Here is a 17,785-nt window from a genome sequence, read left to right as displayed (position 1 = left end):
GGACCCGGATTTAAAATCTGGGCCTATGCCTGACCTTCCACCTGGGTGACTTGGGGAAATCCCTTACTCTCCCACCTCCATAAAAGAGTGTACGAAGGCGGGGATTAAATATCATAGATGCAATGTGTACAGCACGTGCCTGCCACGCAGTAGGAGCTCTATTCTGTCTTTCCCCGGATGATTGTAGCTCTTTTTGACTCGTAGTGGTGCTGGGGACAGAAAATTGTTTATGTTAAGAACTTCACGGGACACACACAGGCTTAGTTGGCTGATTTTTTTTTTAGAAAGGTGTTTATTCGTATAAAAACAATTTAAACATTATATAAATACAATATAAATATTTCTTTTAAAAATATGCATAAGTTAGCCATGTATTTGAGGTAAACCTACACATTCCAAGAAATGACCTGGCTCTAAAACATTGAGGATATTCAAGCTGCATAGCATTTTACGTTAACTTTTTCAAGATGAATACATAAAATATTTTTTCAAGTGGCACTTCATGAAAATATAAATATCTGTTATATAAATTAACTCAACATCACATATTTAAATATCAATAAATTAAAAATAATTAAAATAGTGTCCTAACGCTCATACTTTTAGTTCTTCACAGAGAACAACATAAGTTATGTGCCCAATGGACAGGTTTCTGACCAGAGAAAGGAATGCCCATGAACTACAGCAATCTCAGATGCCTGGGCTACATGACCCGCACAGCCCTCAGGCTGAACTGCAGGAAATCCTCAAGGTTCCGCAGGATGAGGTGAATTGTTGTTTGCTTCAGCCACTTGTCCTGCGACTTCAGGATAGCCTGCAGGCCGGTGTCTGTGGTGGGGTCGGGGGTGGTCACTTCATCCTGATTCTTTACCTGAGGTGAAAAGAAAACAAGAAGAACTATTTAAATATCGAACAGGTCCTCTGCAGTGGAGGGCTGCTCTGGGCTGTGGGAAGACATTCAAACTCAGGGTGAAGGAGACTACCTGTGGCTGCCTGGTGGGGTGAGGTGCCTCTCCTCTGAGCCCACCTGAGCCCACCCTGTGTGCAGGTCTTTCATGGCAACTGAATTCTAATCACCCCTTCGTTGCTCTATCTCTGTTAGACCACGAGCAGAGCATCGAGGGCAGCCGTGATATCTTGTCTCCCCTTATGCTAAACAGTGTCTGGCACACAGCCCCATCCAGCTGGCGTCTGCTGAGGGCCCACTGATCTAATGGTGTAAGGAGGATGGGAAACACCTTTCCACAGACCCACTGACATGAGTCTAGGTAATTGTGGGAGGCCTCGTACCTCCAAAGTGTGCTTCTAGAGCACTGCAGCATTGGCAGCACCTGAAGCTTATTAGGGATGTGAATCAGGTCTCACCCCAGACCTGCTGATCAGACTCTGCCCTGTGACTAGATCCCTGGAGGTTCAGTGTGCATTTTAAAGGGGGAAGAGCACTGATTTAAGGCAAACAGCCAGGAAAGGCAGTGGCAGCCTGCTTCTCTATCTAGGGACCTTCTCATTGTGCTTTGGTCAGCTCATCCACACACTGTTGCCCTCAGGCCTCCATTCTGTGGCATTTGAATGGCTAGCTGGTAGTGACCAAAACCTTTGGTACCTGCTCTTCCAGCCTTTCACCATTTCTCTGCATTAACTCTTCTGGCAAAAAGTAGGGGGAAAGAGTTGAAATGACCACAATGACAAGAGTATCATTTGGCAATAATTAAAATATTAAAATCATCTTTGTGCTCTCTGTTCTTTTTTATTATGGATCACTGAGCAGGATTGGGTGTGCTTCCTTCGGCCTCTGCAGATTTGTTTTCCTATTTCTTAAGCTATTCTAGTAGAAGTTGTTGTTAAAAATCCACCTCATTTAATATAATTTTAAATACAGTTAATGATGTCTTTTGCAGAAGGGAGCCAAAAGGAAAAAAAAAAAGAAAGGTTTCAGCTATCAGGAAATATTTCTTCAATCCTTTCCTTTACATGTGGCTATCTCTTGAATTGGCTTTGCACTCCCAAGTCATCTAGGTTCCTTTCTTTGAGCCTCTCTTCCTCACACCAAGGGAAGGGATGAGGAAATGCCCACCTTTTCCATCAGCATCTGGAGCAGGACTTTGGTACTGAAGTACACAGAGTTGGCATTTTCCTTATCACCTTCATAGTTGGCCTGGAGGTATTTCAGGTGTACCTGAAACTCCAGAAGACCGGTAGCGATTCTTGTCAGGCAGGTGTCCTAAGAGGAAAGATGGGAAAATCAGTTATTACTAGGAAAATATAATCAATTTTAAAAGTTAAAATTGCTGTAAATCAGCAACTTCTCCCTCTGCCCTTCCAGGGAACTTCAAACACTTCTGAGCATTATATTTTGAGAAATCAGACAGTCTCAGATGGCCCCTTTTTAAATATCTGGACAGAGACATCACTTAATCAGTTTTACCCGAAGCCTGATAGATGCTGGAATTTGGCAAGGGGGTCCTTCCCTGATTCTCCCCTTAATATTCTCCCTTCTGACTGTACTTCTGCCCTTGTCAATATTGGGCTGAAACCTCTTTTTATGGACTGTTCTGAAGTCAGTTCAGCATATCCCACTGTCTGGAAGGAGAAGGGCGTAGAGAATGACCTCTACGGGGAGGGCAGACCTGGATCCTGTTAAGGGCAGCCAAGGAGGAAAAGGACCACCTTATCCAGGATGAATTAGCTAAACCTGCTGAGGCTTCTAACCTTTGACAGTTGTGAAAATCCCAACACTGAAGGGCTATCTCTAACCATGCCATTCAAAAATAAGTTGCCTTTAGAAAGATTTAAGTTGGAATCCTCATGAAATTTACATGATGTTCTTTACATTGATCCCCTTCTTTGTTTTCTGACTTGTCTATATGTATACAGACACTACATGTAAGAGGGAGAACTTTTGACAGAGGAGTAGCTAAAAGTAAATGTGATATGTTCATACCTGATTGAACCCAGATTGGAAGCATCCGTCCTTTTCTGCCAGTTTTGGAAGATGTAAGTTATTTTCTGCCAGTGCCTCCTTGCTGTCTTCACACTTGTTATACTTGTCACACATCTGGGAAGGAATACCCGAACTGTTACATATAAGTGCCCCTAAAACAAACACCACTAGAGGGCCGATTCGTGTTTTACCATGGCAGGAAGTTCTCTAGGAAAGTGAAGTCACACTGCATTAGCATCCAGGCAGGCAAGGTCTGGTGAAGGTGGGCACACTTGGGTTCAATGCTGGGCTCACCTATGACTTCACAGCTGTTACCTATCCTGAGTCTGTGTCCCTATCTCTTCAAATTGGGGATAATGAAACTCCTCCCTTTTAAGCTTTTTTTGTGAAGATGAGACATAATATTTATGTAAAGTGTGTGGCACATAGCAGGTACTTGATAAGTAACAGCAATTTTGACGATAATTGGGTGAATATAATTTGACCTATATAATGTTCCAGCTAGAAGGACCTATGAGATCATCTAGTTCAATTTCATAATTTTACAGAGGGGGCCCAGAGATGGTAGGGAATTTGCCAAAGATCACAAAGCTGGTTCAGCAGAACCAGAACTAGATTTGGTTCAGGGCTCCCAATACTCTATCCTGTGTTATTTCCTTTCCACCAAACAGAGCCAAGCTATCTTACCTTTAAAGCTTTGGAGCTGCTGCAACCTACCTATGATTTTGCCATTTGGGTGGGCTATCACATATGCATCTTATATGCTGGAAGGACTCTAGGGAGTCCCTAACCACTGAACTTCCATAACCTAAAAGTCCTGTGATTGTCCTGAGAAGCTCAACATTTATTTCAGGTGGCACTTGGTTAATCCTTCCAAAGTCCAAAAGACACAAAGAAGATTGATAGACCCTATTTTTTTGGTTAGGGTTAAGGAAGTCCTGAGAGACAGTGAGGTCCAGCTCATGCCAAGTATGGAGCTGGGAATGGGCCAGGGGGCATGGATTTCAGCCCCACTGTATAATTTCCAGGAGGGAAAGGAACTCCCTGAGACCAGCAGCAGAAGAGAAGTACAGCAGACAGTCTGCCCCTTCGCCCTGAAATCGGTACTGCCCCGGAACCCAGCAAAGACCTCCCAGTGCAGGAGCCCTTGTCCACATCCAGGGGCCAGGAGATGAATGCCCACACAGGCCCTTTATCCCCCTCAGTTGAGCCTACCCACCTCCTTTTTCAGTGCAGAGATTCTGCCGAGGATGTATTTAATGATTTCCATTTTGTCTGCAGAGATGAGTGGTGGTCTATTTGAGGTGGCCTCATCTTTGGAATCTCTTCCCAGGTGTCCCGGGGTAGGGAGAGCAGTAGCCATCACCAGGAGCAGCCCCAGGGAGAAGGCAACTGGACTGAAGGCGCCTGTGCCGGAGGCGAGGGAGAGGAGCCAGTGAGCGGACTGCACAGCTGGGGGAGCTGTGCTTCTGGCTGCTGGCCGCCTGCCAGCCCTCCCAGCCGACACACACCCCTCCCTTGGCCAGGCCCGGCTGCCAGGCGGCTCCAGGGCTAGGGATTTCCTTCACTTACTTGTGGAGAGGGAGTTCATAGCTGGGGTCCTGGAGGGCAGATGGAGCTCTCTTTCGTTCCTGGTGGGCTCGAGGGCAGAATGAGCCTCAGACATCCCCAGTCTCATATTTATTGGGGGTTGAGACTCTAATATTGAGACTCATGGGAAAATCCCACATTTGATAAATCTTTGTTGGAGGGTGGGGGTGGGGCCAGAGCGGGTGGGGCTGATTGGAAACCTTATTAAGATTGTGCAATGTGACGTCCTTTAGCATCACAGGAATCACAACCGGGGGAAAAAGTGCCGCTTAGGTCATTACAACGGCTAGCGCTAAGAAGCAGGATCACTCTTCCTTTACTTTCTTTTCTGCTTTTTCATTTTTTTTAATCTACTTATTTATTTATTTATTTTTTAGTGACTCAGCATTTTGGCATGTCTTAAGAGGGAAAGTAAAGCTGAAGTCAAGCACGAAGTTTGGGGGGCGGGTAGGGCGAGAAGCTAAGGCTGACTATTGATTTGAAAAATACTTTAATTACCAGTTTAACAGGCTAGGGTTTAATATTCCAGTTAATTCATATTTGTAAAAACCTAAGATGTTTTGACCTGAGCTTCCTCAGACCGCAACACAGCCCACTTGGCTGGGGTTACAAGTAACATGCCACTAGGAGCCATCTGCAGGACTTCCCTTTCCTGGCTGTCTCCGTGCCCAGCTGTTGCAGACGGCCTGACTGCCCCCCAAATCTCGCACAGTTGTCCCCGGGAGCCTCCAGGCACCGTGTGCCATGCTCACGTGCACAACTCCTTTGTGCCACCGTGTGGCATCTGCCAGTTTCTTTCCCACCTCTTCCAGCCCACTTCAGCCAGGTCAGCCTCAGCCCTGCTCTCTCTCTGGGGCCCCCACTGAAGACTTGGATCTCTGTGCCAAGGGGTTTGCCTTGTGCTGCTGGCACTGTCCCCACTGCTGGCCACAGGGTGATCCTGCTCCTGAGGGGAACCCTGAGGCGCCCAGGGTATTTTCTCTGCTGGAGACCTCCAGTTAGCGACACCCACTTGGTTCAGGGCAGAAGTGGAGAGAATACCGCTTACCTCTCTGATGGGATGTCAAAGAAGGACCTTGTGACATTTTCTAGAGCTTGTGTTCATAGCTCCCTTCTGCTGTATGACTTGTCTTGAGTTCAGAGGCAGCTGGGAAGAAATTTGCTAACACAGACAGGGCTCTGAGGTTCTGAATCACGCCTGCCCCGGGTTTTCTTATTGGGTTGAGCCTGCATAGCTTGTACAGTTCCCTCTGCCCTTATAATGACGTCTCCTGCAGGAGGGTCCTTGGTCTCATGCAAATGGGCTCTAGACCAAGCTGCCCTACCAGTCTCCGAGACACCTAGGCAGCTCAGAAGATTGGCTCCAGGCTGAAACTAGGACCCTTGTACAGCATCAGGGAAAAAAAAAAAAAAAAAGGAAAAGAAAAGAAAGAAAAGAAGAGAAAAAAGAAAAGAAAGAAGAAAGATTTACGAAACACTGTGTTATCATGATCAGCTCCTTTGGTTTGCAAAGATCTCATCAGGATTGTGAAAACAAGGACCTCTGCTAGGGTATTTAAAATATGAACTGATTTACTCAAGTTTTGTTTTGTGAACAACACTTTAGGACTTGCCTGTTGGGGAAAGTGAGGTCATCCATTCTTTCACTGACTTTCTAAACGGAGGCAGGTCCTGTGGCAGTAGTGGGGTTTTTTGTTTGAAAATGAAAATGGGAGAGGATGGGTGAATGTTTTCGCTCTTACTCTTCTTAGGTCTTGAGCAACTCAGACACCCCCAGCTGAGTCCTCTCTCCTGAACTGAATGAAGCCACCTCGGCTCGCCCCGCTGTGATGCATGCAATAGGCCTCTGTGGTGTGGGATTGCTTGTTCTCAGATATCTATGTTTTAGAAAATATTACTCAGTAAATTTCAAATACTTAGTGAGTCAACAACATACAGATTTTTCTTTCCAATTAAAAGTTTTTAAAGGGGCTCCTGGGTGGCTCAGTTGGTTAAGTGTCTGCCTTCGGCTCAGGTCATAATCTCAGGGTCCTGGAATTGACCCACGTTGGGTTCCCTACTTAGTGGGGAGCCTGCTTCTCCTTGTCCCACTCCCCTGCTTGTGCTCGCTTTCTCTGTCAAATTAATTAATTAATTAATTAACAAAATCTTTGAAAAGATAAAAGGTTTTAAAGTAGGAAGTACACGTATCATGATGAAATGTTCAAACAGGACATCAAGACCTACAGGGAAAAGTAAATCTCCTTCCTTTCCAGCTCCTATCCTTAGAGGTAGCCCCTGACCCACAGTATTTTCTTTTCTTTCTTTTTTTTTTTTAAGATGTTACTTATTTTATTTGAGAGAGAGAGCAAGAGCATGTGTGCGCCCTTGTGTGATTGAGAGCAGGGGGAGGGGCAGAGGGAAAGGGAGAGGGAGAATCTCAAGCAGACTCCCCACTGAGTGGGGAGCCCCACATGGGGCTTGATCTCAGGATGCTGAGATCATGACTGAGCCGAAATCAAGAGTCAGACGCTTAAACAACTTTGCCACCCAAGCGTCCCTGACCCACGGTATTTTCAACTAAATCTCCGTTACCCTAATCTGGGTAAGGTTTTCTTGGCTACCTAGGTACACACCTCTGGATTTACATGATTGGTTTATATACTGTACCCACATGCATTCACATTTGTACATAAATATACGCACACTATAATTTCCGACTGCGTGGATGCCACCTGGGCAATTCTCTACATCTTAGAGCACAGGCTTTTGAGTTGTACAGCATGAGTTTAAAGCCCAGCTCTAACACTGGCTGTATGACCTTGGCTAAGTTCCCCCAAGGATCTGTGCCCTTGTTTGCTCATCTAATAAAATGGGGATAATAGCAGTTTTTCCCATATCGGTGCTGTGAAGACTGAAAGATGAAGTGCGAAAAATCCCTGGTACATAGTAATGTTACAGGATTTTCTCCAGTGCCTACTATTCTTGGTCATGCCGCTTCAAAGAATGAAGAGGTAGACCAGGCAGAGTGGTGGGCAGCAAAGCAAGGTTTATGGAGTGATGGCACAAAGCTCCCAAAGAGGGAGGGGACCCGAGAGAGTTGCCCCTGGAGTTTCTAAGTGTAGGGGTTTTTATGGGCTTGTTAGCGGGCTGTTTTAATCTGATTAACCCTCCCTGTGCTTGTCATCCTATCAGGTTTTTGCCATCTACCTATCACATGGGAAAGGGTGGAGGGCTCCTTCCAGGGTAGTATTAGATCCTTTTAAGGGTGGTTTCCTCTTAGGGCAGGGGCCCCTTGTCCCTGCCTGCCTGCCTTCCAACTATCCTTCATCAGTAATGCCGCAGGAAACACTTGATCTTTTAACATTCTGAACTCAGGGTCCCTGCCTTGGAGAGCTCCTTCAGCTCAGCTCTATCATCCCAAATGTGGTCCTGCCTGCTATGAATGAGCAAGGCCACTGTGCCAGTGATCAGCTGGTCTCCCAGTTATTTTTCCTCTGAAGAAATGAGATTCTGTGTTTTGTTGAAAATGCCTTTTGGCAAATGTGGAAAATGAGGAGAAAAAGTGGTTTCTCCTCTTTTTTGAGAACATTAAGATCCCCAAGCCTAGTCTCTCAATCTGGATACTGAGCCCAGCTTGTGTTTTTCTCCTACACTATTTCCAAGGCTTTCTGCCAAGTGTTTTTATGACAGAAGCCCCCAGCCTTGCCTGTCCGTGGCCATCATCATCATTGTTCAAAGTCTTGAAAGTGGCCCTTTAGGGTGAGGGGGTCTGACTTGTGGGGATGGGAATGCCCATGTATGGGGAGATTGGAGGATTCTGTCTGCCACCTTGCACATTGCGAGCCTCTAAGATCTATATTAGTATCAATGCCTTGGGCTGGCATTTGCTTGTGGGAGAAATGGGCTCTTTTTTGCTCCAAAGCACTAACACAACATCTGTAACTCCACCATGACAGCTTCCTTTCTTTGGATCTCACCAGATCTTCCACTTGGAGAACTTATGCATCATATTTTAATATGTACAAATGACCAGGAAAGGTAATGCTGTCAGCATTTATTAATTAATAACCTCAATTGCTGGATTGCACCATAGCTGATTTGAAGTGACTGGCAGCTGAGACCAAGAGAGGTAGGACAAATGGGAACCTATGGGCAGGAAGAAGAGAAACCAAGTAGCTTTGCATCGTTTACCACCTTATCTAGGCTGGCTGGTCCTCTCTGTGCCCCTCAGAAAGCATGACTACTTTCCTACATGTTAGTGGGGACCAATTCAGAGAGTTCATCAGTGCATTCAAGGTGAAGGAGAAAAAGTAACTTCTATTTGGCCTTAGGCTCTCAGGAGAAGAGGTGTTCTCCACATCTCACAGGTTAAAATATGGTGTTGTGCTCTCTGTCTTTATTTATTTATTTATTTAGATTTTAAAATGTATTTGACAGCACAAGCAGGGGGAGTGGCAGGCAGAATGAGAGGGAGAAGCAGGTTTTCCACTGAGCAGGGAGCCCGACTTGGGGCTTGATACCAGAACTCTGGGATCATGACCTGATGTAAAGGCAGACGCTTAACCAGCTGAGCCACCAAGGCACCTTTGTGCTCTCTTGTCTTTATTCCAGGGACTGGGGATGGGTGGGTCTGTGATCTAGTGAGAGGGAGTATCCCAAGAACAAAAGAGAAGTCACTGGGTACTAGGGAACTTGCAGTTGCTGTCAGAATGTAGTTTCACTTGTCACTAAGTCATAAGAAGTTTACAGACTGAAACGGTTATTTAACAGCTCCTTCTGAGGTTGGCTCCCGCTAAGTAGACACCAGGCCTGTAAGTCTCTGGGAAATGTCTGCTTTGGGAAAAGCGGTGGTATTACGCTGAGAGAGAATATGAGGGACATTTGGTATGTCTACTTGGAAAGGGCTGGCGGATCTTGGAGGACAGCCCCAACTAGAGACCAGAGCTCTGGACAGTTCCCAGCCTGGCCCAATCCCAGTCCTGGCCGTCACAGTTTCAACTCTGATGCCCGATTGTTGCTCCTGGGGACTTCTTGGTTTGGCCTCAGCTTTTCTGAGGGCAAAACTGTGCTGGGGTTGTGCCTAGCTCTCCCTAACCCAGGAAAGGGGCACGTCGGCCTGCCTGGTGCTGATCCCAAACTGCACATGGAGGTCAATGAGGAGGCCCTCATTGTTTTGCTATGGGTGTTTTGCCTTGATACCTTCCCCTACTGAATTGGAAAATCCCAGGCATTTTAGGAGGGAAGTGGCCTCTCTTGGGGCCACAATGTAGACTCCCCTTGCCTTGGGGACCACCCCCCTTCTCATGTCCCCTTTCCTCTGGTCTCCAAGCCTAGAAGAGAGTGGTTGGATTTCCTGATGTTAATAAGCCAGCTGCTCTGAAGCCGATTGGTTTGGTGATGAGAACTTGCTTTGCTGATTCTGAAGGAGCCCCATTGGCCCTGTACCCTGGGGCTGGGGAGGTCACTCAGGCTCAGTTTCAGTGCTTCATCTCTTCTCCATCTGTGGGGTAGGCCTTCTGTGTCGGTGGCTGCTGGTTCTGCTTTATAATTAGGAAACGTCAAATTGTCAGCAAGGAGCACTGAGTTAATTTATTCTCACGAGTCATTTGAACCATCTTTGGTTTCTCCAAAGTTCTCAGTTCTCTTGAGTTCAGTGTCATAGGGAGAAACTAAGCATGCAAAAGCATTGGCTGGTTCCTTCCACTCTTTCCCTCAAAATTAAGGTACTAAGAACCCATTTGAAAGCATCACATGTAATGGTAAGATCAGGGGATTCTGCTGGGCTGGCTATGACGTATTTCACCCCCTTTCTCTGCCCTTTTGCCTACTTATTTGCTGAAAAGAGAGTGTCTTTGTCTTTCTGAACTAAGCCTCATGTATGTTCTACTTAGCAAGCTGAATCTATGAAGGTAGGGAAAGTCTCTCTAGTCCTTATGGTGGAATAATTTCCATGATACACCTTGGACGTGTTGAACACTCTGTGATTCTGAGATGTTGGGGCTTATTATTCCTGAAGAAGGATCACCTGGATTAATTAAAAATATTACAGAAGAATTCAGATCCAGGTAAGCAAGTCAAAGAATCGTAAGTAATTTCTATTGAGCTATTGAGTTCTACATAACTATGTATGGGTGTGGTTGTATGCAGGGCAGAGCAGAATCCTTGACCTGAAGATCATAGCCACCGCTCCAGGAGGTGCTGCCCTCACTTGTAGGGGTGGCCTTCGAGGCCTGGGTTCCCAGGAAGCTGGGCTGGTGGTCCACTGTCATTTTGGTCTGCTGGACCTGTAGCTCCTTCTGTGTTGTGGGGTCTCCACCGTGGCCTGGGTCTGAGCACAGTATTGTGTCCCCCAAGGGCTCTGTGGGATTATGGCCCCATGTCTGCCATCTTGGAAGATGTTGCTTTCGTGCTACTTTGCTACAGGTGAAAGGTCGTGGCAGGAGGGAAGGCACAGCCTGCTGCACTAGTCACATCACGATGCACAAAATCATTTCCTCCACCCTGGCACTTGAAATTCTTCTGGTCACGCTTTTCTTGGGAGCTGATGAGCTTCTGAAAGGAGAGACTGCATTCCCATAGGTTTGTCTGCAGCCTTGGTACCTAAGCAATTGCTGCTAACTGCCTCAGATTCTCTTGTCCTTCGGGACAATCAGCAAAGAGGCTGTAATATATACTCCTTTCTCTGTGGTAAGTTTGTTGACTGAGGCCCCAGTAAAGCTATTGAAGACAGCAGGTATTTAAAATAGTCTGTGGCAGATCAGGTGTGAGAAGAAATTTGGGTTCTGGGCTTTTTCCATCTGATATCGTGTGGCCGCTCTGTTGGCCAGGTTTGCGAAGACCCCTTTGGCTTTCTTGACTTGTCTTAGATTGCAGGATTCAGAAGGAGGTTGAGGCTTTTTGCTACCAGCAAAAACTTTTGGCTGAATGTAAGATTTCCATGAATTAGGCTTGTCTTTTCATTGCATTGCTGAATCTTTGGTTTCTTGTGTTTCTTCAGTGTTGCTGCTGGCAGATATGAGCATGGGGATGATGAATAACGGGAGGATTTGGGGTGAAGTGCTCTCTGATCTCAGGGATCCATTAGAGAGGTACTCTCTAAATGTCCTCCTAGCTCCAATATTCAGTGATTCTGTGGATCTTCACTAACTGTGCCTAATAATCCAGAGTCTACTCTTCATGGACTCTACACTGGGAAATAGTTCTTGGAAATCCAAAAACCTAATGCTGTCTTCCAGTTCACACCCAAGTGTGGCTGCTTCGGGGGCCTCCCATTTTGACATGCCTGGGGTCACGGTGGCCACAGGCAGAATAAACTGATGTAGAAGATATCCAAGCGCAGACATTTCAATGCAAGACAGTAGCAGATTTATTAGTTATCATACAAGCAGGAACAGATCAATATTCAAAGTTTTAATTACTTTTAACTTCAAAAAGAATTACACAAGTAATACATAATCAATGTAGAAAATTGAGAAAATAGTGAAAGGCAAAAAGGAAAAATATTGCAAAATTTTTAAATTTAAGTCTCACTGAGTGATAATCATTGTTATCATGAGGTTGTAATCATCCTTATTAACCTTTCTGTGTAGCTATACATACATAAATGTATGGGTAGAAAAATATCATACGTAGTGTGTTTTCTGCTTTTCCTTTCGATACTACTTTCTACGTATAAACATTCTGGGTAATTCTCTGAGTAGAGGTGATGTAAATAATGGCTGCTGAGCAACCATCTCAGCATAAGACCAGGATGGACAGAGCCCAGGCAGAGGTGGTGTGATGGGGCTGGCTGGTTCAGCTCAAGACAGCCGGCTGTGCTCATTTCTTCCCAACTCTGCATTTAGCGATTCCCACTGCAAATACTACAAACCAGCTTCCCTATAAAGGGGTAGGGATGCCAGTGGGCTCAAGGGAATAAAGGGATATTTTGGAGGCAAAAATCAGTACAATCAAAGATTGGTGGTCATATGGGTACTATTTAGGGAATGTAAGAAAAGCATGTATGAAAGGCATTATTTGCTCTTACACTTTAAGGGCAGTTAGCCATAAAGTTTTTTAAAGGAAAGAAATTGTTCTGGTCAAAGTGTGCTGCTGCTGTGTTCCAGAGTGAAGGGTACAGTTTGTATGAACAGGTAGGCATAGGCTACCAGCTGAGTTGGGGGCACTCAGGATGTGCACAGGGCAGAATTTCGGTTCTACACAATTAGGTGTCCTTCAGTTTCCCCAGATACTGGCTCATGCCATAGTAGATCAGGGCAGAGGCTAGGCCCAGCTCTTGAGCCATGGCCGAGTTAGGGAAGGCAGACTTGGCTCCGTGAGAGAATTAGACACAGCTAGGCGGCAGCCCACAGACTTAGTTGATTTCTGCTTTGTCACTGTGCCATTCAGACTGGACTGATGAATCAGGAGTCCAGCTTTGGGGTCCTTAGTGGACAGGATGAGGAGAGCCCTGAAGCATTCTTAGGGTCCCCAAAGGATTGCGTCTTGGGTCATAAGTTTAGCTCTTAACTGTACCCAAATCACAAGGAATCACTTATGCTGCTGTTATTCTTGGCATTGTGTCTTAGTGTACTGCGTCCTCCTTTTGATTCATCTCCGTTACAGTTCTGTTGCATATTTCTAGGACATTACATTAGGAAAACAAACAGTGCCATTAAATCCAACCCCTGCCTCCTTCTAAGGGCACCCGCATGATGACAGGAACCTGGTTGATACTTGACTGCGTCATAGCCAAACTTCAGAATATTGAGTAAAATGTAAAACTCCCTGTTAGAAACTTGGTTCCATTTACATGGCACAGGTCCCAGGCAGACCACATGAGGCTCTATGCTTCCCCCCCGCCCCCGCCCCCCATCCAAAGGATGTAAGTTTTCTCCTAACAGTTTCGTCACAGGATAGAATGACATCTTGCGGATGCCATGACATTTCTCAGTTCTGAGCTTCCATCAAGACTCGGACTGTGTGCCTTGGTCCTCCCGGAAGCTTTCACTGACGCATTTCCAGGAATAGTGAGGGTTCCCCTCTGGGCTCTCCTGTGGCGTCATGTGCTGTACTAATCAGTTTCTGGGTAGTGTCGTGATGGCAGAGGCTCTCGAGCTGGACTGCCTGGGTTCAAATCCCTGTTCTGTCATTTCAAGCTATAGTCAGCTGTGAAGTTACTTAACATCCCAGCCTCATTTTTCTCCTTTGTAAAATGAGGGGTAGCAATAACACCTTATATCATACAGTTGTTGAACCCTATGAGATGCTTAGCACCCTGCCTGGCACATAGGAGAAGCCCAATAAACATTAAAATTGCTCTCTCTGCAATTGACTGAAAGCTCCTTGAGGGCTCCATCTTCCAGTGTCAATGAGCAGCAAGCACAGTTTTGAACGCTTACTGGATGCTTGGGGCTGATGAATGAATGAAAAGTGGGGTATCCTTTCAATTGACCTGTTGCAAATAATCACCAAGAGTTTAGAAATAGAAAATAGCTTAATACAAAAAATTTTCATTGTGTGCGTGCTTTTTTTGTAGGTCATATAAAATATTAAGCTCTCTTGATTTTCAAATTACCAAGACTGTAATGCTTTATTTAATAAATTTAAAAATATGTACGTATGTGTATTTATTCCATACTGCAGGCAGTACATTTTACTAAAAGAAGCATGGATTTCAGCGACAGACTTGGTTTAAATGCCAGCCGCATCATTTCCTGCTTTAATGGCTTTGGGCAAGGTTTCAAACCCCTGTGCCTGAAACTCCTCATTTGCAAACGGTGGCAAAGAAAACTTTCCTTCTGGGGTGGTTGTGAAAATTGAATGAAATCACACCCATAAAGCACAGTTACTGGTATAGACAAAATTGTCAGCAGATGCTAATTTTTTTTAAGTTGTTTTATTACAGGTGGAGCAAGGGACAGAGAGGGGAAAAGAAGGGAAATAGAAGAGGAGCAAGGTAGACAAAGCATGAAGGAGAAAAACAGCTAAAAAAGAAACAGCCACCAAAAAATAAAGACCAAAAAAATGGCCTATAGATTCATTTTATTTAAAATAGTGTATTTTTTTTTCCTTTTTGCATAGGTGACACATACCCATGGCACAAAATTCGCAGCGTACCAAAGGGTACTCACTGAAAAATTAAGTACTTCCACCCTGCCTGAGCCAACCAGTTGATCTCTTTAGGGGCAAGTACTTCCATGGGTTTTTTCCTTGTGATTCCTTCCAGAAATACTCCAGACATTGATAAGCAAAATATTCCGACTCCCCACAATTTAGTTTTATTCTTCTGCATAAGCGGGGGTGCACTAATGGCACTCTTCTGCAGCTTGCTTCCTCTGTTGCATGTGTTGCATGTGAAAAGACCAGGTCTTTTCGGGACATACAGCACTGCCTCCTTCCTTTCAGCCCTTGTATTCCATTTATTAACCCATCCCCCACTGATGGAATTTTAGGTTGTTTCCAATCTTTTGTTATTACAGATAAAACTACAATGAATAATTTCATCTGTGATTTCACACATGTGAGTGTATCAGTGGGATAGTTTCCTAGAAAAGTAGTTGCTTACTCAAAGGATACCGGCAACTTCGCTAGACAGCTCGAGGTTGTACCAAGTTAACACTCCTGGCCAGGAGCGAGAACTCTTGTACCTCAGACTCTTGTCAGCACAGAAGAGGATCAGGTTTGATCTTTGCCAGATTGTTGAGGGAAAAACATATCTCCATGTCATTTTAATTTGCATCTCTCTTATTATAAGTAAGATGGAGTCTCTGGTCAAAAATTTGAGAAAAAATTTTACTTTCCATGAACTCTATGTCATGTCATTTGAGGTTTTGCTGGTTATGGATCTTTTTTTTTTTTTTTTTAAGATTTTATTTATTTATTTATTTGAGAGAGAGAGAGGGAGAGTATGAGCGGGTGGGGGAGGAACAGAGGGAGAGGAAGAAGCAGACTCCCCGTTGAGCAGGGAGCCCATTGTGGGCTCAATTCCAGGACCCTGAGATCATGACCTGAGCCAAAGGCAGATGCTTAACTGACTGAGTCACCCAGATGCCCTATATTGATCCTTTTCATATTGACTTGAAGGAGCTCTTGATATACTCCAAAGGGTAAACTTCTGTTTTTCATACGTATTTTTAGTTTATCATTCATGTTTCTATTAGCTTATAGTGGCTTTTTTTTTTCCATGCAGAAAGTTTAGATTTCAATGAAGCAGACTTTATATCCTTTCTCTTATGGCTTTTGGATTTTGTGACACATGTGAAAAGTCTTAGTCTACTCTGAATCAGGAGAATATTCTTATAAGTTTTCCTTGAGTATTCTTAAATAATAGGTTTTCAAAATATCGAGCAAATAAAGACTATGCTTGTCACGCGACAAGATGAACTAGTCCTGTCCGTCATCCTGATATAAATGCTCACACACGGAAAAAACGCAGGTCTTGCTGGAAGGTGGAATAAGTAGTACTTTCGCCTCACTTTGTACTTTTCTTTGTTTTGCAGGTTTTCTTCATTGATCATGTATTTGATCCCCAGAAAGACATTAATTATATAAAAATGTACTTCTGCCTCCTTTAACCTTTTTAAAAGATATCCCTTGGTTCCTGGATCTTTTGGAATGCTAGTAATGCTGCCTATTTTGCTTTGGAAACAGTCTGTCTGGCTTCCACCCTGAACAGCTTTGGCCCGGTCCTAGTGACTTCTTTGTTGTTAAATCCATAGGGAGCATTTTAGTGCTAATCTTACTTTTCCACGGTCAGATCTGAAGCTCCTGACCGCGCCTTCCTGCTTGGCCTCCCTGCTTGTCCTCACTCCTTCCTGTGGCTGCTTCTCAGTCTGCTGTTCTAGCTGATCCCTCAGCGTGGTAATATTTGGGAGGGTTCCCAGCGCACTAGGCGCTCTAAATACTTTGCATAGATTATCTCATTTAGTCCTCAGGCAGTTTTTCTTTGGGAGCTATGATTATCAACCATATTTTTCAGCTGAGAAAATGAAGAATGAGAAAAGTTGAGTAACAAGTCCAAGAGTGCCCAGCTAGGGTAGAGCCAAGATTAGAACCCAGGGACTCTGTGCTCTTGACCACCCCTTTAAACTGCACATCTTATGAGCATGCTAAACTGTCCCAGGCACTTCTGTGCTTTCCATGGGCTGGCTCATCCCTGTGTGGCTTTACTTACCCTTTCTCTTTTACACATATGACTCCCAAGTGTGTGCCTGTAGCTCAGATCTCTCTTGCATTCTAGACTGACAGTCTAGATATTTTAGTGTTTGGTGGACTCCCACAGACACCTTAGATTCAGCATGCCAGTATCTCCTAAGATGGTGTGTCTGGAAAAATGGGGGATGTTATTTTCATAGTGTCCGGTGGAAAAGGCTGGCAAATTAGAACCTGGAGACTTGAACTTAATTATTCTATATCTGATGTTAGCATGTTGTATTAGGTTCAAATCAATTCATCAGCACCTGCTAGGACTGTGGCCCCAGCCCTCAAAGAACTTTCAATGATTCAGCTTAATTTGCATATCCTTGGTCTTTTAATGCCAAAAATTCCATTTGGAAGATTGGTTGCTTTTTCCCCCACAGTCCAGAGTAATTTGCTTATCTTTATGGGAAGGTCCATTCATTTCCTAAAAATGTACAGAGCTTCCTCTCATGGAATAATTAGCATTGAAGGCCTGGATCCGTTCAAATCCTCTGAGAGTCTAGGTCCAGTCCATTGGAATTAGTAATCAGAGTGAACTTGGAGGTAGGGCATTATGATTTAAAAACATTCCAGTGGAAAGAGGAAACTTTAACCAAAAAAGGGATCTTCTGTCTGAAAGATTGTTCTTTATGCTTTTGCAGTTGATGATAATCACCATAGGAAGGGCATTACTAATTCCAGTTCTCCAGGATGTTTTCTTTTCATTTCTCTATTAAATTTTAAAAAATTATAAAAGTAACACATACTAATCATAACTGTGGCAAGACTGTCAGCCTCTTGAGATGACCACTGTTAACAGCTCTATCACCTCGCAAACTCTGCCATAGACTCACACGAATGGATACAAACAGGCACCATAATTATACCTACAGGATTGGGTTATTATTTATTTTTTAAGTCATGAAATCATATAATGCATATCACTCTGCAACTTGTTTTTCTCACTTTATATCATGAATACCCATCCAGGTCGGCTAAGATAGCTTTTACTATTTTTGATGATACATGATATAGAATTTTCCATGATTTATTTGGCCAATTTTCTTTTGATGAACACCCAGGTTGTTTTCAGTTTTCCATCTCTACAGGCAA

General features: G+C 44.4%; 2 protein-coding genes across 2 annotated transcripts in view; one reads left to right on the top strand and one right to left on the bottom strand.

Moving 5' to 3' along the window:
- Positions 1-17,785, top strand: part of LOC105238544 — a 188,705-nt gene that overhangs the window by 29,214 nt on the left and 141,706 nt on the right. The window lies entirely within an intron of this gene.
- On the bottom strand, positions 273-4,708 carry LOC117803984 (interleukin-6-like). Its single transcript, XM_034669090.1, has 5 exons — positions 4,514-4,708; positions 4,161-4,348; positions 2,942-3,055; positions 2,075-2,221; positions 273-871 (listed from the first exon to the last, which is right to left on the bottom strand). Exons 1-5 carry the CDS (start codon positions 4,617-4,619, stop codon positions 704-706), a joined length of 723 nt encoding a protein of 240 aa, XP_034524981.1. The 5' UTR covers positions 4,620-4,708; the 3' UTR covers positions 273-703.

Source organism: Ailuropoda melanoleuca, chromosome 1 (genome assembly GCF_002007445.2).
Source record: "Ailuropoda melanoleuca isolate Jingjing chromosome 1, ASM200744v2, whole genome shotgun sequence".
Classification (NCBI taxonomy): domain Eukaryota; kingdom Metazoa; phylum Chordata; class Mammalia; order Carnivora; family Ursidae; genus Ailuropoda; species Ailuropoda melanoleuca.
This window is presented reverse-complemented; position numbering and strand designations above follow the sequence as displayed.